At 38.6% G+C, this 25283-nt stretch overlaps 1 protein-coding gene across 21 annotated transcripts in view; it reads left to right on the top strand.

The window, feature by feature from the left end:
- Window positions 1-25283, top strand: part of DST (dystonin) — a 342419-nt gene that overhangs the window by 38240 nt on the left and 278896 nt on the right. For 2 of the 21 annotated variants that reach the window (XM_088137234.1, XM_088137228.1), the window contains exon 1: window positions 1495-1662. The exons of 14 other annotated variants lie outside the window; for them this stretch is intronic. In XM_088137234.1, the coding sequence (XP_087993360.1) occupies window positions 1572-1662 (91 nt within the window). In that variant the 5' untranslated portion in view covers window positions 1495-1571. Of the gene's footprint in view, window positions 1-1491; window positions 1663-25283 lie in introns of those variants that run through there. 5 more of the 21 variants (XM_088137300.1, XM_088137307.1, XM_088137286.1 and 2 more) reach the window with 4 other exon arrangements.

Genomic DNA, 25283 nt, shown 5'->3' with positions numbered 1-25283 from the left:
CGTGCTTGGTTATTACTGAGCGAGGCAAGTTGCTTCGAAACAGTGACCGGCGGTGACACCTGCAGGGCTTCTGCTCCGCCTTTTGGCCTTCCGCCACTCCCGGGTCTAGTGCGGTGGTTGTTGTTGTCGTTGCCGGCAGAAGCGGTGTGGGGCGCGTGTGTCCGGCAGAGCCGGTTCGTCTCCTCTCCAGGCGGATCAGCTGGGGGAGGGGGCGCGCTGAGCTATTCCTGGCATTGCGACATGTCAGGAGCATCTGAGAAGGGGCCGAGGGTGGTGGCAGGAGAGGAGGCGGCGGCCAGACAGACAGCCGGCGACCTGCCGCTGGACAGAGGCTGTGCCCGGGAAACGAAAACAGCGGCATTCAAAAGGGCGAGAAGGGGAAGGAGCATAGGCAGGGAGGGCTGTTTAATAGCGCCCGCTCCGCAGACCAGATTTTGGAAGGAAGGAAGGAAGCCTTCCACAAAGGAGAGGCTTTCCAGAAAAGGATCTGCGGAAATGCATTTTAAGGACGGCCACTTAAAATACAAAACTTTGGTCATCCAAAGGGAAGGAGGTTCTCTTCCCTCTTGAGAGAGCTGTAGCTTTTGGAAACTGGAGAGAATGGTTTGGAAAGAAGGAGCACTTGGCGGTGGGTCTGGTATGTGAGCGACAGCTGTTTCAAAAGGCGGACAGCAAAAAAAAATAAAATCTGGATCTGATTGTGCCTTTGGCAAAATGAGGCTACCAAATTTGGCTCTGCTTTTTCTCTAACTCAGATTGGCACAGCACTCCATCCATAAGCGGTGCGTTCCTAGACTGCAGCCCTAGCGCCTCTGAGCACGTATACCGGCCATAGATAGAGCTTTCTGTACTGTGTATCTCCACAACGATGGTCAATCTTAATGCATCCCCGGAGTTTCACGAGCACGCCCGCCTCCCCCCCCCCGCCGCCTGTGTTGACAACATTCAAGCACTGGTTCTGATTCCGGCAGTCGTTTAAGGGGATGAAAGGACACACCTAAACACGATAGCCCCGCAAAGTCCCTTTCCTACTGGAATGACAGCCTCCGTGTTCTGCTCAAATCTTAAGCCCTGCCTCTGGCAGCGAACGGTGCCCCAGAGCAGAATCTCCGCAGCTTTACTTCGAAGCAAGCTCGCTGTGGTTCGCGCTAGATTGCGAGCGCGGGTTTCATTAAAGCGGGAGCCGGGAGAAAATGCCTGCGGCAGGCCGGCGAGCTGGGTTGAGGAGCCCGGAGTCCGTACGGACTGCGGTAGATGTGGAAGCAAACCCTGAGCCGGAGGTGACCTCCAAAGCCGGCTCTGTGGCATCCATGACTGCTTCCCCTGCCTGGTGCGCACTCCCACCGCCTCGGAGCCAAAAGCTCGTGAAATCCGAGAGGGAGGAAGCCAGCTCCTTATTGGCGGCACACACGTGCTCCCACGCCGCTGGGGGAGGGGGCATGGGCGTTTCCTCGGCCAACTTGCTCCGCGGTAGCCCCCTCCTTCTCTCCAGCCTTGTGCTGCTCTCCAAGGCTTTCTGGCGGCCGAGAGCCTCGGTGGGATCTGATCAAGACAGGGTCAAAACTTCAACCATGGCTGGTACTGTTTCCCCTGGTGGTCGTGCCTATACCGAGGAACAGGAATACCTGCAGGCTTATGAAGATGTGCTGGAGAGATATAAAGGTATAGTAAAGTGTTAAGTTGTGCCCAAGCTAATCGCGGAGGAGGATTTATGGGCTGCAGTGCTGATGATCTGGAGCTGTAACTACTGGGGGCTGCAGAGGAACAGGTGGCAGAATCAGGTCCCTGGGACTTCCAGTCTGCTATACAGGGCTGCCAATAGAAAGTAGGCAGAATAGAGAGAGTGTAAAAACATGCTGAGATCTGTTGTCTTCTAGAGGTGGAGGGCTCGTTTTGTAGGGTAGAAAGTGGCTCTTCTTCACTTAAAGCATTTAGGAGTTACGATCTTTTTCATCCCTTTCTGGGATGAAAACGCTGCTGATATATCACTGAAATGATTCTATGCTGCATGAGAGACCTGGTTTAATGTTTGCACCAGTGAGTTGCCTTCTGAATAACTAACAAATGCTAGATAGATGCATGCGCACACACACGCACACACATACTGTGGGTGTGATAAAGCCATTTAAAAATAAAAATACATGTTAATACTTTCCGTTGCCATGTATATCAGTGCTTAAAACTCCATCCTGTTGAAGCTCACAGACAACTAATGTTGTGAGGATGACTTAGCATCTTGCATTGGGCAAGGGCAACAGCATAAGGCCTTTAAAAAAAAAAAAAAAACTCCCTGGAATTTTTAGCCTCCACGGGAAAATTCATTTTCTTCTTTGTATTAAAAAAGCTGGTTTTATTATTTCTCTTAATCTGCAGATATGAAAAGAAGTGTAGATTATACTAGATATCCATTTGAAATAAGTATATTTTTTCGTAGTAATGTTTAAAGCAATGCAACTATTAGATATTTCAATAGCTATAATCAATCTTTACTGCAAAAATCAACATTTTTGTTGGACCCTGCTCCCTTAAAAATTGCACCTGTAACCCTTACAGCTCTTTGTGCCAGAAGTAGTAATAGAAAGACTGGAAGATTGTATTCACATTAAGCAGGCTTTTAAGTGATCTCTATCAGTAGCTTTTAATGAGATGGCAGAGCTATCCTGCTTTTTATTTTTCATCATTCAAGGGGAAAAATGATCTTCATATTCAATCTTTAGTAGACATTACTAGTTACAGTAACCTATACTGAATCACCCTCACTTACAATATATGGAGTATTAAAAAGAGTTTGATTATTCCTTTGTGTCTATAACCAATTGTGTCTGCAATGATAGATCATGTGCTATATCTAACAATTAAAAAGCATTAGGCTACAGTTAGCTAAGTTTTGCTAGACTGATTAGAAAGGAGGAATATTGTTATTGCAGGAGTTCATTATTCTTACTTTGATAAAATCTACACTAACTCTGCTTTAGTAATAAAAATTGAGCTATTCAGTGTAACAATTGTAAACCTATATGACACCTTTTTGTAATTTTAATTTTCTTTCCAACTTCTAAGTCTGTCAAATTTCAATAGTATAATTCAATGTATAATGAAAATATTTAAAATTTATTAATTAATTGTTAATGGTATGGCAATAGAAAACTGCAATCCTTTGTATATTTACTTGGAATTAAATATATCTATTCACTGATTTGTATTAATTGCCTCATTTAATTTATCTCTTTATTACTATATAGGAATTTGAACCCAGTTCTCTGCATTCCTAGTCAAAGTTTCTGAAGCCTCTGTACCACCCTGGCTTTATGCATGCTGCACATACATATTCCTGTTGATCAGTTATTTTTCTCCATTTATGTTGAAGCCTCAGTAATTATGGAAAACCTTACAGTGAGCCAAATGTTTCCATATTTTAGGAATCACATGGACACAATTGTGGAGGCATTGCAGTGGGCTTCAGACTTGATTCAGTGCCTACCTGGGGTTGTACTTTCCTATTTTATGTGTCTAAATATTGATGGAATATATTTTGCTTCTAACTCAGTCTATCACTGAGTTTTGTAATTTGTAAATTTGTAAATCTGAATGCACCTTCCATTAATATTAGAAGTTGCATCCATCCCAGTTCAGTAGGACTTGGAATATCACTGTGGTGTGGTTGGAGTTAACGAAAACAGAAAGCGTATCTTCACTGGCAGAACACAAAGAACTGGGGAGATCTCTTGCTGAATTTAGGGATGTGGAGTATATTGTGTACCCAGATTGTAGCATGACGTTGTTTCTAGAGTTGTGAGATTACCTGTTTCTTTTTCCCTAGATAGGCTGTGAAAGTGCAACATTATCCCGAGAACTGCTTGAGCCAGGCACATTAAGTCTGACATTTGAAAGATAGAAGCTTTACAATGATTAAAAAAAAATAAGGATTATCTAGTCTAAACCTCAGCAAATCCCATTCTGCTTCTTCAATTTTTTTCTTTTAATGGTCAACCAGTGTGGCCATTAATGACTTTATTTGAAAGCTGGGGAAATATTGTATAAGTCACTTGGAATAGACCCATAGGCTTTTGGACTCACAAGGATGGAAAGAAATGGAAAAGTCATTACAGAATAATGTAGTTTCAAGCCATCAGTATGTTACAGATGACTTCACTGGAGTGATTGTTATCCTTATGACTTGGAATGGTCACTGACCTAACCTGCAAAAAATAGCTATAATACATACTGTCAGTAGGGAGTTACATATTCATATTTATTGAATATATTGTACATACCTATGCAAAGTTCCTTCGCCAAATAAATCTGCTTATGCATTCTAAGATATAATCACATGCTTGATTTTTTTAAATGTCCTTAAAGTACTCTTGGACGTTATCAGAGTACTAAGTTATGTATAGCCCAGCTGTTGAATACTATAACTAGCAGAGTCAGCTGTAGAAACTTGACTGTTGATCTTGTGGGTGGGAATCACATGATATTATGATTAGCAAATCACTAGTGTATGCTTTCAAATTGATATTTAGTGAGTATAGATTGGGTCGATAATTTACTGATATTTAAGATTGACCAATTGTTTACCAAAAAAAACCCATTTCCATGGTTGCTTTAAAAATAAAACTTAAGAAACCTTTAATGTCTGTCTTCATACACTGCTAAGTAAGCTCTAGTTGTGATAATAAATAAATACCTGAAAACTATTCAGCTAACGTGTGATAGCATGGAAGAACTATGAAAAGGGAGATGTATTTTGATTCATAGTGAAGCCACCAACTGGTTGTATCTGATATATTAACTTTTTTGCTATTTATATACATAGAATTTCTAGAGTTTTCTAATGGGGAAAAATGTACCACCTCGCTTGATACGGAATTAAGTTCAAATACAACCATTTATTCATGAACAGAAAATAGCTTCTTTGTTGTTCCTCCAAAAATGATCCAACGTGATGCCTTCTGTGCTTTCTTATGCTACAGCCTACTTAACTTTGTTCTTTGAAACAGAACCTTAAGTTTCTCAATGCTTTAAAATCAAAATGATAAAACAAGACACTATATTTAAATTATGATGTAACAGAATAATGTCTTTAGACATTTAGCCTAAAAATCCCAGTAATCTCAGAGCACATTCTCGACAGTCTCAATAGGGAAATAGAATCATGTGAAAACATGTGGGCATAGATTTTTATTTGTAACATCTTTGTATCTATTTTTCATTCTTTCACTATTTATTTACTGGTCATACATACCCTTGAGCTGAAATGATGGTTTTATCATGACAACGGGACTGATTATCATACTGAATTGATAGAAGGTTAATTAAATTTGCTCTCCCCCTTCATAGTTGCAGATGAGAAAGAACCAAATTTTGTTGAAGGTATCCACCAATTAAAAAGAGCCTGCCCTTCCACTGCATTCACATTTAGAAAATATCCTCTTTTATGAATCAGTTTCTTTGGAATAAAACATTTCATCAGATCTCAGTTGAGTTGGGATGGATGGTTTTAGGCAATCCATGATCTCTCAGCCTCAGTCCCCACCATTAAATCTGTAATATGGACATGGTCATAATGATCTATCTGATAATGGCATTTTTAAGAATTAGTGAGATAAGGTGCCCATTATCCAAAGCGAGAAGCTAGCAAAAATGGAATCAGAAGATGGCTACTAATCCATCAAAGGTTCAGATGAAGTTTTATAGCTTTATATGATGATAGAACCTTCTGACAGCTAGTTGTTCATACAGTGATGCTGATATTCCTTCCAAATCTTTGTAGCCTTTATTTCCAAGTAGTGTGGGGCAAAGGTATGAATTGGGGATAATGATGGAGTTAGGGACGGAGTTGGAAGGATTATCAAGAGGCTCTGGAGAAGGATGCCTAACAAGCTGAATTACTGTGGGTTCCTCTCCACTTTTTGTTTGAAATTGGCTTATTTTAGAATCGCAAAGATTCCTTCAGGATTTGGATTGGATAGAATCAGTTTTTTTGAAGGTTTGGATTGGATAATATTAACTGCTTTGAACATTTTGCAAAAGCAAGGTATAAGCAGTAATTACTATTTTCAATCAATTGATCCTTCTAATTGTATTTAATTTCAAAAATTGTTTATACAAGGGTTCATTAATATTTAACTGAAAATAACTTTACCTCCTTGATATAAAATTGACATAGGATATGATAGTTTTTGTTGTTCCTTTCTCTGATTAGTTGGAGGCATAATAGATACAGTATTTAAAGTAACTTTGATAAGCTGGCTCCATGACATTTTGTCATGACATTTTCTCAGAAGTGCCTGTTAAAATTAACCATACGGATAAACTGATACCTGTCATTAGTTTGAAACTTTGCCATCTAAATGCCACTAATCTTAATTGTCTTTCTCAACAACTACTGTACAGTGGTAGATGAGGCAGATAATAGCAGCATCAAAACGTGCTGAAATCTTAGGTACAGCCTGTATTAAAATGTATTTAACTACCTTTGCACAGATAAGTCATACTGGTCACAAAATTGCAAAGTATCAAAGCCAGGGTCCGTTCTGTAATTTTTTTAATTCATTGCCAAAAATGGATTTCATTCCCTAATTAAGAAAAGCAACGATGGGACATCATTTTATTAATGAAAAGCTAGTGGAAGAAATAACTAGTAACCATAATATGGCTTTATTTTATTTGGACTTTGTATGATATATGAACAAAGCCATTGTGGTTTATAAAATATGATTGTAGCATGAAGTTATATGTGAACCAGTTCATAATGGCTTTTTGTTTAAATGAGAATTAAAATAAGCCATGGCTTAACATGAATCTAACCTGGGACACATGAAGTCTCGTGTGTAATCTGTACTTTGCTTGGGACAAGCAGCAATTGTGTCTGTAAACAAGCAATGTGGCAAAATCCATTTGCTTCATTTGGAGCGGAATTGCTCTCTCTCCTATCTTTATATTCTTGAAGTTGAATATGATCAAAATTATGTTAGGAGTTTCTCATGGGAAGAAATTCATCTCGTTATCTTTACAACAACGTTATGGCTACATAAGTCATGTGGTTGTATGTTGTTTGTAACTGTGCACGTATACTGCTATTTACTGCCATCTATTGGCGTGTGTATGTTAGTTACTCAAGGAATGGCAATATAACTGGAGGATTATATGCCCAGCCTCGCAGTATATTTTTAGCCACCATGTAGTCAGTTTTATGGGTTATGTAGTTGTAACTAATAACCAAGTAGTGTACCTCTTCTCTGAGAGTTTTTGGCTAGAGACTTTGTTAAGCTTGTGTAGCAGATAAGTCTTGGATGCTAAAATAAATGAGAAGATGTGTTTTTTCCTATATTTTTTATGTAACTTGTATTTTATGGAGTTTTGCATTTTTATCAATAAACAAAAAGCTAGTATATATTTTCTGGCTGAATTTAGAGAACAAGATATGGACATTGCATTTTGTAAATCTCTCATGCTGATGTGTTTTTTCCTGAGCAAACTTTTTCTGGGGGTATTGCTGCACTCTGCACAACAAATTATTATATAATTCTGTCCTGTTCTTTGTTTGCTATCATTGCTACTTTTGCAGAATATGTAATCCAGGTCATTTAAAGACATAGTTTATCATCTGAACTGAGAATTTGGGTTAAATAAATAAATAGTTAAATCAGAGCGCGTACCCATTTTATTTGTCAGTTTACTGTGTTCTCTGCTCCTAGAAATTGCCTATTTTTCATTGCATGGCTCACAAATGAGATTAGCATTGCCACAAAAAATTTTGCTTGCAAATAAAACAAGGGTTAAGGATCTTTATTTCAATTTTTACGTTTCTGCAGATGTATGGGGGAAGCTTGGAGGGCTCCACCACAGATTTCATTTTTTTTTTTTTTACAGTTTAAGTTTTTAAAATGACTAACAAACAGAATATGAAATCCTGCTAGCCCAGACTCACTTTGAAACGAATGGCCAGATCACCTTTGCAGGACCCATGGAGAACAGTCCTGCTTGGGCAGACAGGGTAAGGGTCCTCCAAGTCTCAGGGTATACAGCAGTTTGAGAGTATGAAGGCAGAGTATTGCTAAACAAAGAAGTGGTATCTGTGTGGTCAAACTTGAATGTAACTAATCTGTTTGAGGAAACGCCTTGTTGTTCTGACCAGTTAATTGATGAAGTCTAGTGCCCTGTATTTGTAGATGGAGCAGAAACGTAACTCTGTTTTGATTTAGATGAAACAGCTGAAATTGAGGTTAGCGAAGCTTGTAGGAAGAGATGAGATTGGACAACATATTAGATTTCCCAGAAAACTAGCTTGGAGTGTCATATGAATAAGGCCAACTGGGTTCACAGAGAATGCTAAGTCATAATGTCTGAGTTTGCCTACTGTGCCAAGCCAGGTTAAGAAAACACAAAAGCTCAGCCAAGCTACGTTACATCCAAGTGTGCTGTGTGAACCATGCTACCATGATAAACCATAATGTATGTTTTATCTTGGTGTGTTGTATGATTCCAGCTACTGTGATTTATATATTATGGTTTATGACTAATGTTTACATAAATTCAGTCACAGAACTAGGCCCTTAATTTAAATGGTGAAGTCCAACTGATAAAAGTCAGAGAGCGAAGAAACTGCTGAACAGCCTCGCCATCCATTGTCTGAAGCAACAAGATAAAAAAATACTGTAAATGCACAAAATAAAATACATAGTTGCTAGCATTTCTTTAAAGTACATTTTTCCTATAATGTATACCTGTAATACAGTATGCTTGAAGTTAAGTGCACTTGTATGAACTCCTGGTTAAAAGAATAACATCTATGAATGTGATATTGTTGCATGCCTGAAATATTTTTTAAAAGACAACGCCTTGATTTTCTTCCTTTGGGAGAAAATATTCCATGCAATAGATTTCATATTCAACTTTCAAAAGGAAAAAAGAGTGCTCTTTAAATTATAAACCAAACTGTAAAAGGTAATATTAAAATATCCTGACTTTGCAGGCTTAAGGTTGTTCAATGTGATACAATGGATTTCTTAAGCTTTGCTTCTCTCATTTATTGTCCATACATCTTGGCTAAAAAACCCAGTAAAATGTAGGATATATTATGACAAAGGTTTGAAGATCTCTTTGCAAAAAACCCTTCAGACTTGCTCCAGTGTTCTCATGCACAGCAGATTAGCTTGTAGAATCAAAGACCGCTTGACAGAACTCTTCCACAGGAGAATTACTGCTACATTTTTGGAGATGTGTCTAAATCAGGAAAAATGAGACCCTTTTTTCTGTAATTTATATTGATGGCTTGATCCTTTGAAAGTCAAAGGTGAATGCAGAGCTCCCTTGCCTTCAAAGGGTTTATTTTAGTGTTAGGTGCAGTTCTACAGTTATGCATATGCAAAGAGATCTATTGGCAGATTGTTTCTTTTCATAGATAACTGGGACAGTTTGCCATCTGGAACAGTAGGTTCAGGTGTCTTCTGGAAAATGAATGTACAACTGAAGACTCCAGCAATTGATTTATAACAGCACACATTATAGTGGAGTGGTATTCTTTGCCTGCAACCTTTTAAAAAAATCTCTGATAGGAGAGACATCACAGCACAGAATGTGGAAGCAGTATTCAAATCACCTTGACGGAAAATGAGACTGCAGAACATGTCTGTAGAACATGATCTGCAGAAATGTGCTGATTCAGTTGATCAAAGGATTAAAGTAAGCAAACCTCTCACTACATTTTATATCTGATAATTTTTTTGTGTTGTATTTCTAAATAGACACAATCATTTAAAAATAATAGTAGCAAAATTACTGGATCTGCCTGTTGATTTCTTTGAAAAGTTATAATGGGGCAGAAGCTTTATTGCTTTAAGATGAACTTACAGTACCCGATTATGTCGGTTGTGACATTTTATACCAGTTGGAGCTAAAATTAGCTCTGTTCTACATCTGTGAGGAGCAGGCAGCAGACCTCTGTGTGTGTGGCTGTATTAGGACAGCCTTCCCCAAACTTTTGGCTCTTTCTTGGTCATACTGGCTGGGAATCTAAACACTCTGCTCCCAATACATGCAAGTTGGGGAAGGTGGTATTACGGCTTACAGAACATACACATGTGAGACTTGACTTAGTTTTGACTAAATAAAAGTCAGTATTGAATTAGTATAACAAGATATTACTTCATATATAGAACCATTTGTTATGTGATTGACAGGTATTGTCATATCACAACTCTGGTATGACAGTAATGAGAATACAGGTGGTCTTCCCATTCTTTTGCCATGGTTACTCTCCAAATAACCATGTTTGTGGCTATAGCTCCTTAGCAGAGCAAAAATAGCTTAATTATGACTAATATCTCCGGCAAGCATAACTCTGAAAATAATAATCCAGCCTGCAAAGATCATTCATGACAATTGTGGCAAAACAACTGCTAGATGTGCCTATTTCAGGCAGAGCTATTGATTTTCATGATGACAACTACAAGGTAGGACCACAAGATTAGTCACTTAAACCACTTCATATGGGAGATAAGTGACTTATTTTATACTAAGTATCAGAGAACACAAGGTAGTGTTCTATTTGGGAGTAGCCTGCTAAGATTAACTATGAGAATATCTAGCAATGGTGTTGGGGGAGAAAAAAATACTTTTCCCTGATTTCCTTGAAGCTTGATACAGCATAGAAAATCAAAATATTGAATATTGGAAAAACAGCCATTTCAGTATGAAATATTTTCTCATTCACAATAAAATTACATTAATCACATTACAGGGATTCTGAGGTTTTGTCTGTTTTTTCCATTTAAGTAGGATAAAGTTATATATTTTATCTTAAAGCTGCTTTTCTGTTTGTTACCACACATTGATACAGTAGTTTCTATTTTAATCTTTTATTCTTCACCCTGCCCCTGCTTGCTAACCAGCAGAAAGATATACAGGTAGTCCCTGGGTTAAGAATGCCCAGTTTAAGGATGACCCATAGTTAAGAATAGAGCCTATTGTAGCAACGTTTGAGTTAAATACACAATGATTAAAGTTAAATACACAATGGTTTGAGTTAATTACACAGTACTACTTATACAGTATTATACAATAACACTGTTCCGGCTTACATACACATTCGACTTCAAGACAGACCTTGGGAACAGGACTTGTTCTTAAACTGGGGGTTACCTGTACAATTCATCTGTAAAATCAACTCTTTAAAGCAGTTGCATTATTTTTCAGATGAATAAAGACATCTGAAATAAGACAGATCACTTTAATGAATAGCATTGAAGTGCTGCACTTCGGAATCATTTTGATAACTATCTTAATATGTAACAGTTGGTAAATCTGTAATTATTGTTTGAATATATCATTTAAACATGACATTTAACATTTACATAGAACAAATAATTCTTAAAATGAAAACAATGCCAGAGATGTCTGCAATAGGCGGGGGGTCAAAGTGGCAGGTGCAACTGGGGCAATCAAAGCTGTGTCCTTTTTTGCATGCATGCAGTTAGCATGACACACATTTAAAAGAGGTGGGGCTTCACTTGCTTGATCATACCTACCATTTTGATGCTGTTCACTTCCAGGACATAGTGTTGCATTGGATAGAAAAAAACCTTTGGTCTTTGGCTGTTTTTTCATTAGTCATGCATATTGTGTTGATCTGTCCTGTGTCTCATTTATACTTCTACTACCTCTGGGTACACATAGAACTCTTAAATATTGACCCTTGTTTTATTTGCAAGCAAAAATTTTTGGCTCACCTGCACAATATTAAGCTGTGTTTGGACTGCCATTGAATTCTTAACTGCAGTTCTGAATTGCAGTTCTGAAATATTCTCCTAGGACAAAGTGGGTTTAATATAACCAGATTTTTAGAAGGTATTGGTGGTGGTAACAGGAACTTATGACCATTTCAAAAACTGCATTCTCTGATGGGAGCATAACCTCTCTTATCCTAGAGTAGCCTAGTGACATTAGTTTTACTTCTCCAAGTGGCTTAAAAGATTCTGTGGTTTTATTCTTGCTGTGAGTCAGGGAAGTTTAAGTGCTATCAATTGATTTTATTATGGTTTAAGTGCACAAGGGGAGGATAGCAGCCAGTAGCAATGTTCTAATGAGCTAGCCCTAGCCTCACACTTTTGACAACCATTTCTTCTTTGCTAACTCTTAATGGGAGTCCTATGTGCTTTCTGAATCATAAGAACTGTGGGTTTACAGCCATGTGTTGAATGGATAATTGTTACTTCATGCATCAAGGATTTCTTTATACATTCTTAGAAACTGCACAGACATGTTGCAAACAATAAACATCTTATGTTTTGACATTTTGAGTGAATCTGAAGCATGAACATGACATAAATACATAATTACGTAATACCCAAGAGCGTGTAAGGAATGCATTTTAAACAAAAATGGTGGGGGTGTACTCTCTCTCTCTTTCTTGTCCTTTATACTATGCTCTCAAAACCAGCTGTAAAAATGATTTTATGTGAAGTAAGAAAAATGTTTTTTCACTCTTATCTCTTTCATTTTTTATTTATTAAAATGAAAGTATAGAATAGATGAGATGATGAAAAATCACAGTTTAAGTGTGGAAAAGTATAGCAACGTTTATTCTTGTTTAGGTTAGGACTTAATTTCTGTCCTCTCATTGTAGTTCTTATATCTTCAAGAAGTGTGCATTGTTTAGAACATTTAAACATACTGTTTCTGAATTTCTGAATAAGTTTATTGGTCAGGAGATGAAATTTAATTGTATGGGAGGAATCTTAACTAATTCAGATCTGGATTTCATAGACAGGAAGTACAGCTAACTTAGGGTATGGTTAAGGTTTTTGATTTAATATGGTTATGTTTAATCGCATACTGTGATGTTTATAATTTTCTTGGTTTTTGACTTTTACATCAGTGTCTGAAAAGGCTTCAACTATGCAGCCCTTAGGCTAATAAACTCATTCTCATGTGGCACTTGCAATAGCTTGAGTTTGAGATGCTTATACAGAAAATGTAGGAACAAGGGATCTTTCATGGAGAGGTATGTGAACAGAAAGTGAATACATGGCAATTGAAAAGAATTTTAAAATGCATTGTAATGTTTTGTGCTTTTTAAAATGTACTTGATACATTTTACTTTTGAATTTTGTTTTCTGTTTAGAAACTATTTAGAAACTACCCTTGAAGCTTACAGAATAGTAACTAAATATTTGTAATGAAATCAAAACTTCAAATGCCAGTGGAGGTTAGCATCTATATGGGCAACATTTCCACCAGCACCATTGTAGATGTTTGTTACAAGTGAGTAATTCATCTTTTATAGACTTTTAATATATAGGCTATATCTTTTAATTTGTGAAATTTAATAGCAAAAGCTGCTTGCCTGGATGAGCATTTGATGGTTTCATGCTTGGTAATTGCTTCCTACTCAATCCATACTCAGTATGGTAAAGTTGAGAGATAGAGCAGTTTCATAGTGAAGTCAGCCAAGGAGAAGCATGAGTTCTTCAGCTGCCTGGGAAGTAAGAGCTGTGGTGATAACAAGATAGCAACAATTCTAATGAAACTGATGCTGCTTTGAATATTAAAACTTTGCCTTATTTGCCTCTCAGTGTTCATTTTCTGTGTGTTCATTTTCTAATAAAAGTTATGACTAGGTACTTTCACTGTTTCTTTTCTCACAAAGAAAGCAGTTCTGCAAGTGGAATTTCCTACATATTAGGAAATCTGGGAAGGAGAACAAAATGTATTATTCAAATTGTGTTTATTATGAAATTAAAATGTACAGATGATTTGTAGCCCCTTTGTATACATTTCTGCAATATAGTGAGAATTCTACAATTTTCAGCTAAAACTACCTCCCAGCTTTCCAGAAGGATTAAAGACCTGGCTCTGCCAGCTTGTGTGGGGTGACAAGAATCTTACCCAATCCTGGGGATGGCTGATGCCTTGAAGACACTCCCTGAGTTACTGCCAATTGTAACATCTATCCTTGGATTATATTTATTTGCTATTTATTTAGGATTATTTTATACTGTAATTCTAATTGATTTTAACTACCTTATAAACTGCCCAGAGTCGTTTTTAATGAGATGGGCGGTGACAAATTTGATATAGAAATAAATAAAATAATTCTGTATCCAGAGGACTTTGAGCAAACATACCCTCTTATTCTTGCACATAGTTGCTTTAATAGTATTCAGCTGTTGCATAAGTCCATATTCATCGTATACAGTATAGCTACATGCTTGCCAAGTATTTGAGATTATTTCTAATCTCTGTTAGAACTGAAAATAATTTCCTAGCTGTATTCTGTATTAGCTACAGAACCATTCTTTAATAGTGAAGTGGCTGGATTAACTAAGAAGATAAAGTGAACACACTAGCTGAAAAAGTTCATCTAGCCAAAGTAGTTTGCAAGAATATACTCCCCGAGATTCATTTGGCCCTGATCCTGCTGGTGTTTCATAAGTCCTTGAAGATCTGAATTTTCCCTTGTTCAGGGGCCTGGAGGATGGATGACACTCTGTCGTGTTGTTTTTTTTCCTTGACATGGCAGTGTTTGCATGGATTGAGTTGGATTGTCCACAGGTGCAATTATGCTGTTTTTATGTCATCGTTTATTATTATTATTTTGTTTGTTTGTTTTTGTAGCCTGCTTATTTTAATCTTACTTTCACCACTCAGAATCACAATTGGGAGTGGATGGTTGTCTAAATTGATTGAATAAATAAATAAGAGAAGCTGATCCTTTGGGATAATAGAATAGTAAAATGAAGCAGCTTCCTGAGATAAGTCAGCTTTTGTAAATTCCATAACATCAAGGATGCAGTATAGGTAGTCCTTGGGTTATGACAGCAACGGAGACTGCCAGGATTGCCATTGCTAAGCAATGTGGTCGTAAAGTGCATTGTCTCATGACTGCTTCGCTTAGTGATGGCAATCTCGGCACTTCCTGTTGCTGTTGTAACCCCAGGATCTCATGGGTCTTTAAGCGGGAAGAGGTGGGAGTCCAAGGTAAAGACCTTGGGGGGATGGGGGGTGCTGTGGGCATGCACTGGGAAGCGCAGGTGGGCTGGCAAGGGCAGCAGGCAGGCGCGGGGGAGCGTGGGCAGGCCAGCAAGGGCAGTGGGTGGGCACTGGGGAATGTGGGTGGGGGTGCTATGGAGTATGAGATCCCTGCGATCTCATACTTTGTAGTAGGGCTTCTCAGGAGAAAAAGTGGCGGGAGCAACTTACAGGAGCTACTTGTAACATTCCCTGCTGGCTTCCCCATTGACTTTGCTTGTGGGGAGCCAGCAGGAAAGGTCACAAATGATGATCACATAACTGTGACACCATAATTGTGATCCAAATGCCTGCAACTTGATCATGTGACCGGGAGACACTGCAATGGCTGCAACTTCACGGATTGGTCCAAGTCCCCCTTGTTCATCGCTGTTGTAATTTTGAACGGTTGTTGAATGAGTGATTATAAGTCAAGGACTACCTGTAATAGAAAAGGTTTTGTAAACAGTAGAAAAAGGAGGCTAGACTAAGCCAAGCTGGCTTAAGGATACGAGAAGTTTAAAAAGTACACCATGTTTGTAATTGCTGTTTATTTCCAAAAAGCAAGGAATAATGTTGTAACAATAATGAAATATGCATTGAAAAAGGCAGAACTGGAAGCATTAAAGTTGATTAATAGTAATGCTGATGAAGGTTTTTAATTGTAGAATGTTTTTAATATTATTTTACGGTTTGTTTTTTTATTGTGCACTGCCCAGAGTCATGTTTTGTGAGGTGGGCAGTTATATAAATTTGACTGATTGATTGATAAGTAAATCTGTGAGCCCATCATAATATTTTGTATTGCCCCACCTTAGCTTCAGTTGGTTTTCCAACCATAAACTTTTGGTCTGAAGTATGAGTAATACTAAGAAAGAATCTTTCTCACTGACAAAACTCATTGAGTTTTTTCTATTTTATTATTTTTGGAAAACCTCTTGAGTTTTTTGAACAATGCTAGGAAAATATTTGGGAGACTGACAGGGAGCCCTTTTTGCAGCACAATAGATTTTCCAGGCAAATGGTAAAAATATTTCTAGTTCTGAAAAGATATAATTACTATAAAAATAAGAGGTAAAAATACTGAGGATAAGAAAAATACCAAAGATCCATATTGGGCCAGTACTTTTATTAGGACTACTAAAGGTTATGAAGTATTGTGTAAGTTTTTCAATTTGGCAGATCTCTTCGTTAGGAAAGAGAGTGAACAAATTACTGTGGGGAGAGAAAATAACCACTGTTCAGGATATAGCATCTGGATTTAGTGACTGGATTATCCCATTACATTAAGCTTTGGGATATTTAACTTTAATTTGTTGAACTATGACTAGATGGATTTACACAAAACCATATTTATATAACTATATAAAATTGTTTATAATAGTATAATCAGTAGCTTGGTTATTAAATTGTACTGAGTTAAAGCCAGATAAACCACAATAGGCTTAGCATGGTATGTCAACCAAGCTAGCCTATTGGAGGAGGAACAATCCATCCAGACTGTGTGGTTTAGGTCAAATAGCAACCTTGGAGCCCAAGGGTCTCTTGAAAACTTGGACTGAGAATTCTGGGGATTCTTGCTGTATGCAAGAGAGGATTAGCAGGATTAGCATTGCCTTTTCTGGATTGCAGAGTTGTACTTTTTGAAATAATCTGTTCTGCCCAAATATTGCAAGAGTTGTGTCTTCGTTTATTTGAGAGTTCTCCAGGCCGTAGGGTGAAGGCTTCACTGAATACCTGAGCTCTTCTTCCTTTCAGAATGATTCTTTCTGTACCTACTGAGAAGGAAGCTCTATTGAATTCAGTAAGTATTCACAGCACTACTGCCTTAGCTTGCTTTAAATAGCACTGTACTGGTTGAGTTCTGCACATATTAAGGATTGCTATATGTGGGGCGTCCATCTCTCTCATTTTTGCAGTGGAGGTGAAGAAAGGGCAGAATGTACATGGAGCATACAGTGCTCCATCATACACGACTTGCACCACTGATCTTAAGAATTGGGTCATGGAACAGTAGAAAAGATAGAGACCAGATGTCTCTACATTTCACCACCACAGATTCAGGAATCTAAAGGGTTGGACTCTAGAGACTGGATGATAAATTTAGACTAGGAGAGGCAGCAGATGTCCATTAAGTATCTAGTTATTTTTTAAAGAAATATTGTATATAGGAAGAAGCAAATGGTCATCATGAGCACACCTGGCTTCTGTTTTTAAAATCTCTGAAAAACATCCACTGAGTCTTCTCCCAAATGGGAACAAGTTGGTTTCCATTTTCTCATTTTTTTTCTTTAAGTGACCATGATCTTTCCATAGCTTGCTTCATACATAACAGCTTAATTCTCTTATCAGAATTACAGGATAGGCAACTGATCTTATAAACTGTTAGGCAAACAGCCAGGGTACACATAAAAATGTTATTTTTGTACATTCTTTTGCACATTGTCGATTGTAAATTGGAGAGAAGAAAGGTATAAATATTTCTCATTACATCAGGTTCTCCTATTTGGAATATAACCCATCAGCATTCTGTTACTTTCTCAAGTTACTATAAACACGTCTCTGATTGCATATGCCAAATATGCATTGTTATTAATGGTTCACAGGCATGGAAACAGTGCATTATGGGGCTTCTTTTCCCTATTTTCATCCCACCTCATCTTCTGTTTTTTACAGGATTGAAAGTACCAGTTTGTATTGTTGTTTTCCACAACACGCAAACGAAGAGAGTTGCTGATTCAATGCCTTTCTCCACTTACACTGAGAAAGTGTGGCAATCAGGAGTCACAGTGGTTCATGTATCTTAAATTACAGAAGTTACAATTTGAGCATAACAAGAAAATACTGTTTTTAAAAGCCTGCTTCGCTTTTGCAGTAATGGAATTCTTGAGGTTGCAGGGTGAAGGTGTACCTGTCTTAGTGTCACAAGAGGTGGGACAGTCGTTTTGCATCCATTTCTAGAGCCTTTCTCGTGCAAGCTGCAGCTAGTGTCAACTATATAGGAGAAATCACCCGGAATTTTGTTCACTGCTTTTAGGCCACTTTAATACTTCAGAAGTTACTTTATGATATTCACATATTCTAACCCCTGGTTTGTTTAACTGTGATTTATTGATTAAACCACAATTGACTGATATAACACACTAAGAAAAAATAATGCATATGTGGACTTAGCCACTGAGTGAGGCCATCAGTCCATTAAATTTAATATTGTTTATGCCAGCTATAAGGTATGATGTATTTCTTAGGTTTGGTTCCTTTAAATCTAGACAACTATGGGCTTTGGTAGCTCCTAGCCACCTCTAACAGATTTTTACAAATTCTTCCCACATTCCAGATAAAAAAAATAATTTGATCTATCAGGAGATGGCCAAAATTCTCTCCAGGGTAATAATATATTCCCATCTCCTAGTTGATACAGTAAAAGATTTCTGTATCTCAGTTTATGTGAGCTTTCCTATGGATTATGGCCCAAGTCTGATTAGTGAATGAAATGTGATTTTTTCCTTATTTTGTTGCCTGTCAGGGTATCAAGATCCAAAATATTTCAGTTCACCAGAGCATTATCATGATTGCTGTGTGTGTGTATTTGTGAATTCTCATACTTTTGTAAAAAAATTGAGCCGTTTTTCTCCTTTCCCTCTTCATATTTCATAATAAATACCTTCTGAGCAGAGAGATTTTTATAAGTCTAATCTGCTCAGAAACTTCTATGCTATTCGCCTAGCTGAACCCAAACAAAAGTAAGTTGGAACGGCTTCCATGTTGGATTGCTCTTCATTCTGTTGGCTAAATATTTCATCATTCTGAAAAATATTCAGTTCTAGAAGAACAAGAGGTGATGGCCACAGCAGTTACCTGGTTGTTTAAAGTCCACGCCTATCAGCCTGCCTCACAAAAAAAATCAATGAAGTAGGATCCATCTCCCTTGTTGTATCACATGGTGGCAGTTTGCAAGATTAAATTTATTAAATTTATTTATTATTAAATTTGTATGCCGCCCATCTCCCCAAACGGGTGACTCTGGGCAGCTCACAATAAAAATAAAAAACCAGTAAACAATTAAAAATACCTCATAAATAATTAAAATTAATTAATCCAGATGTGATGGAATGGAATTATGAAGGCCAGACTCAGGGAGAGAAGCATCCTCTTTCATCTCCGGAAGGGAGGGGAAGAGATAAGAGGATGAGGCTGGCACCTCCCTGAGGAATTCACTCGGTGTTTACTGGCTGACCCTGGGAACTAGTTTCAGTCTGGGAAGATTCTTGCTAAAGGTTGTAGCTAATAAACAATGCTGAACTGAATCTGCATGGTCTCCTGGAGTTCCTTAGGCTAGGCCTGACAATTAAAAATCAACTGTAAAAACAAACCCTATACATAAATACTAAAAACATTCAAGATGATGGGGGGCAAAGTCAGTTACCCCACAAGCCATCTCCACTGGTGCGAGCCCGCATCTGGCTCTTAGGCCTTCTGGGATGGCCAGGATTTCACCCCTTTCCTGAAGGCCATGAGAGTGGGGGCACACTGCTGCACCTCGGGAGGTAGATTGTTCCACAGAGCGGGGGCCACAGCAGAAAAGGCCCTCTTCCTAGATCCCACCAGTCAAAATGCCTTGACTGGTGGGGTCTGCAACATGCCCCTTCTGCCAGATCGAGTGGGGTGGGCTGATGTAATGAGTGAGACAGCTCCTCAGATAACCTGGTGCTGTGCCATGAAGGGCTTTAAAGGTAATAACCAGGATCTTGAATTGGACCCAGATACTGTTGTTAACCTCAGTGTCCCCCACTCTAGTATCCTATAGGTGTGTTGTCTAAGGATTCTTGGGAGTTTTCCACAAACAATTCTGAAGGGTTTGAGGAAAGCTGTTTTATACTTTGGAAATGTCTGGAAATTTCCAAGAACTGATATTGAAGTATTTCATAACTAGTTTTAGTTTTTACAAGGAATGGGTAAAGCACAAGTAATAGAAGGAAGCCTAAAACACAGATTACTCTCATATATTTATTTCTAAGTTTTCTTCGGTATGGAGATAGATGAAAGGTATTTTTCTTGGACTTACTGTTGTCCTTTTTGCACTTTTGTATAATGTGTGGACCCTCTTGTTGTGGAACTTTTCGTTTTGTACTTCCTGTAGTCAACAATGGCATCAGGCTCCTGTTGATCATAGCCCCCTAGGATGGTCTGTCTATTACAGATGTGGGCCCCTCATCCACATTATCCAACTGAGGGGGGGGAGAAATGGGGAGATGTGGAGGTTTAATTCATTTATACAGTGGAACCTCGGGTTACAAACGCTTCTGTTCACGAACTTTTCGGGTGACGACCAGCTCCGGCCGCAAAATTTTGCTTCGGTTTGTGAACTCTGCATCGGGTCACGAACAGGATCCGCTGCCATTTTCCCTCCCGTGACACGGTCTGTGGCCATTTTCCCGCCCCTGACACGTGGTCGTAGGGAGGGGGACTCTCCCTCCAAGCAATAGCCGCCTCCCTGCAAAATTTGCTTCGGGTTGCGACCAGAGTCGCGGAATGAATTAAGTTCGTGAACCGAGGTTCCACTGTACTTCATTAAATGTAGTTAGAATTTTATTTGCTATTTAGAAATGGCTGATACGTTAATGAAAGCAGGATTGTAGTAAAATCATGCCTAGAAACAAAAGGCTAGAGCTGTGACCTTGGAATGGAGACAGATAACAGAAGCCAGACTGTCATCCTTCCTTAGAGTATGAACAGAATGGTGTGAAAGGAGGAAGTATATGGAGCACAGTAAATGCTATTGTTTACAGAACTAAATGATAGCATCTAGCAGGATAGAATCCTGATAATATGGAGGAATGCGGAGGCACCATAGTAAGGTCACCCCCAATGTTTAATCAGGGGTCCATTGTAGAAGTCACACTCTAATTTATAATATTTTCTTTATCTTTCCTATGTATTGTAACAAACTAAACGAATATAACTTGTAACCTTGCTTTGTTCGGGGCTCTTCTGTGGTTCTTTGGCAAGGAGCCCAGTGATCACTGTAGTCTGTGCATGCCAATAAAAGATGCTTTGTTGCATCAACAGTATCTCCAATCACCTTGGTTCTTAATTTAAATGGGATTTTTTTTTTCACTACAGACTGAACTTGGAGGCTTTTTCATTAAAAGGTATGTGTTCTGCCACTTAGAACATAGAGCAAATGCCGGGGAATGTACTATCTTATCTACCTACCTACCAATAAAAGCAGGGCATATTAAATAAAACACACTTTTGAAATCCAGTCAAGCCTTGCTGATGTTTTCCTTCTTCTGATCTCCCAACTTTTGGGACTAGCACTACATTAATTTTATTTAAAGGAAAGGGTGGAAAACATTTTTCTTTCGTGACAAGGGCTGCATTTCATGAGGGGTAGTCCCCTGGGGTCTGAAATGTGAGTCAAGACCAAATATTTATTTATTTGATTTAAATCTTGTCTTTATTTTGTACGACTCCAGAGGGTGTACATAAGGTTCCTGCCTCCTGTCCCCCCCCCACACACAACCCTTTGAGGTGGATTAGGTTGAGAGAGAGTGACTGGCCCAAAGCCACCCATTTCCCACAACAGCCACCCAGTGAGGTGGGTTAGGTTGAGAGTGAGTGTCTAGGCCAAAGCCATCCAGCTGGCTTTCATGCCTAAGGGAGGCCTAGAACTCAGTCTCCTGGTTTCTAGTCCAGCACCTTAAGCACAACAGCAAATTGGCACACTCTGAAAGTTGGGTGCAAGATGCCCATTCTGCCTCTTGGCCACTGGCTGCAGGGTATAAACAGAGAGCTTCTATGAGAGGAGAAAATTAGGCCAAGGGCCTCAGGTTACCCACTGCTGATTTAAAGAGTTGGCAACCTAATTGTACTGAACAGCCGCCAGCTAACAACCTGTCAAGCTTGCATAAGGGACATTTGATATACAAAATTAACCTTAGAAGTATCTACATACTACTGAAACTCTTGTGTCTGTAACCTTTAATTGGGCAAAATGGAGCATCATAGGCCAACAGTTTTTGAACCAAGGTACCTCAAATGGGCTAACTTACAGAATGTGTTCAAAATCAGGCATTCATGACTCCTGTGGAATTTAAATTTGGCAAATTTTATAAAATATATTATGACATAAAAATTATAAAACATTTTATGACACAATACAAAATGGCATAAAACATTTCCTGTGGTCAACTGATGTCCTGATGTTTGTGCTATACAGTTCAATATGAATGACATGGGCTATTTTCAAGGCAGATCTCTGAATATCTCCCTAAATTTTTAAGAACTTTTCTAGTGAAGGCAGTACATTAGGAACTCTGCCATTGTTGAAGGCATTGAGGAATCTGATAAAGAAATATCTCTGAAATGATCCAATGGGTCACGGGTTATCTAGTTTACTATTAAAAAAATACAAATTATCTTTCATAGATTAAAAAAAAATAATAGGAAAAATGTGTAGGGTTTTGAAAGCAGATTGCTACTGTGAACATGGAAAATAGCAGTGTGACATTCTGCTTAATGCCATTACTCTGACATTTGCTCCTGTTTTCAGAATTCCTAGACTGACAGAGACCTTTTAGTACTCTCTCCTATGTAATTTAAACTGATGCTCAGTCAGCAAGCATAAGGAGGTTGTGGTTTGCATGCTGGCTCAGTTTAAAGTAGTAGCTGATATACATTTTATTTTTTTAAATTATAAGTGTTCAATTAAAAGTTGTCTGTTAGCAGCTTAGACTGTTCAGGTATTTGACATGTATGCTTGACAACTGGAGGGACAACCAAAATGATAAAGTCATGGTAGCATTGTCAATAAATGAAACAAGCAATAAGAGTATTCTGGGTTTTATGTAAAATTTAAGACAGAAATACTTAACCTGAACATTGCTTTAAAAATATTAAAGGCTCCAGTGCTTAGAGGAATATAAGAGAGCCCATTTGGTATAGTGATGAAGATGCTGAACTAGAAACCAAGAGACCATGAGTTCTAGTTCTCCCTTAGGCAAGGAAACCATCTGGGTGACTTTGAGGCCAGTCATTCTCTTTCAGCCCAACCTGCCTCACAGGGTTGTTATGGGGAAAACAGGAAGCCAGAGCATATGTATGCCATCCTGAGTTGTAAATTAAATAATACTAAGTTCCTGGAAGAATTGCAGCCTCTGTTAGCAGTATTGAAATTGTAACAGGTATTTAGTGCCAACATGCCACCATCATAATCCTGTTCTCAGTGCAAGTGCAGCAAGCAAGAACAAATCGTTTCTTTAAATACTAAGCCCCCGCCACCTAAACATGTTGGCTGCAAATTATAAGAGTTGAAGTGTAAAAGATTAATAGGCTCATACTTGCAAGTACTAAACCACACAATCTGAGGCAGATTTTCCCAAGCAACAAGGAACAACAGGACAATGATGCTGACATGGGAACTAGACTCTGCAACAAACCAGATGTCTACTTTGCCACCACATCTACACCAACCACACCATCACAGGCCCCAACAAATATGCACGGAAGATTGAAGGTGCCTTCACCTGATCTTCCAGTGTGATATACTTCATTATCCACCAGCAGTACCCCTCTGGAGTCTACATAGGACAAACAGGACAAACTTTGTGCAGAAGAATTAACAGACAGAAGTTTGACATCAGGACTCAAAACAAGAACAGAGAACTTGAGATTCTTTATGGTACACCTCAAACTGACCATTTTGGAAAAATGAAATTTTAATAGCACCTTTGAGTAGGAGATTGCTAAACTCCCAGACATCAAGTTTCAGGGAATCTCTGCTCTGCACAAACCCGATGGGTTTTGATACATTACAATTGTTAATAAGGTGTTTGTAATTTGTCTCACGTAGCCTGCATAATCAATCTGTCTTCCCTTCCTTTTCCCCCCACCTTATCCCAGTTTAAATCCTACATCAATCTAGCCAATGTGATGAAATGAGCTGTAGCTCACAAAGCTTATGCCTTTTCATTAAATCTGTTAGTTGGAAAAGATGCTACCAGATTCCTGAAACTATATGTGGCTAAGTATAATGATAAAACTGCTACTAACTTAAGAAGAGGACAAAATGTGTAGTAAATCATGATGCAAACCTCACTATTTTATGTTGCGCCCTGACTTTGGTGGTTGTATCATATTGTCATCCATGTTTTGTCATTTGGTCCTCTGTGGGTTCTGTTTTCAGGGGATGAAAAAGTAAAGCTGGTAGCCATATATAAACTGTAGTCCAATTCCCATTAAATAAATAAGTGGTGTTTCTCTACTGGTGATATACAGTACTGTGCAAAAGTTTTAGGCAGGTGTGAAAAAATGCTATAAAGAATGCTTTCAAAAATATATATTGTAATTGTTTATGTTTATCAATTTACAAAATGCAAAGTGAGCAAACAGAAGAGAAATCTAAATCAAATCAATATTTGGTGTGACTACCCTTTGGCTTCAAACCAGCATCAATTCTTACACTTGCACACTTTGTACACTTGTACAAAGTCAGGGATCTTGTGGGATTAGAGTCAGGTGTGTGATTAACCATTATACCAAGCAGGTGCTAATGATCATCAATTTCATATGTAGGTTGAAACACAGTCATTAACTGAAACAGAAACAGCTGTGTAGGAGGCTGAAAACTGGGTGAGGAAAGCTAAATCTGCTGCTAAGGTGAGGTTGTGGAAGACAGTTTCATGTCACAGGTCATACACCATGGCAAGACTGAGCACAGCAACAAGACACAAGGTAGTTCTATTGCATCAGCAAGGTCTCTCCCAGGCAAAAATTTCAAAGCAGACTGGGATTTCAAGATGTGCTGTTCAAGCTCTTTTGAAGAAGCACAAAGAAATGGGCAACGTTGAGGACCGTAGACGCAGTGGTCGGCCAAGGGAACTTAATGCAGCAGATGGAAGACACATCATGCTTACTTCCCTTTGACATCGGAAGATGTCCAGCAGTGCCATCAGCACAGAACTGGTGGAAACCAGTGGGACCCAGGTACACCCATCTAGTGTCTGGAGGAGTCTGGCCAGAAGTGGTCTTCATGGAAGAATTGTGGCCAAAAAGCCATACCTCCGACGTGGAAACAAGGCTAAACGACTCAACTATGCACGAGAACATAGGAACTGGGGTGCAGAAAAATGGCAGCAGGTGCTCTGGACTGATGAGTCAGAATTTGACATATTTGGCTGTAGCAGGAGGCAGTTTGTTCGCTGAAGAGCTAGAGAGTGGTACAATAATGAGTGTTTGCAAGCAAGACTGAAGCATGGTGAAGGTTCCTT

This window comes from Python bivittatus, unplaced genomic scaffold, assembly GCF_059951505.1.
Source record: "Python bivittatus isolate LINGU-HERP-01145 unplaced genomic scaffold, Pbiv_v1 ctg000020_np1212, whole genome shotgun sequence".
In the NCBI taxonomy this organism is placed as follows: domain Eukaryota; kingdom Metazoa; phylum Chordata; class Lepidosauria; order Squamata; family Pythonidae; genus Python; species Python bivittatus.
This window is presented reverse-complemented; position numbering and strand designations above follow the sequence as displayed.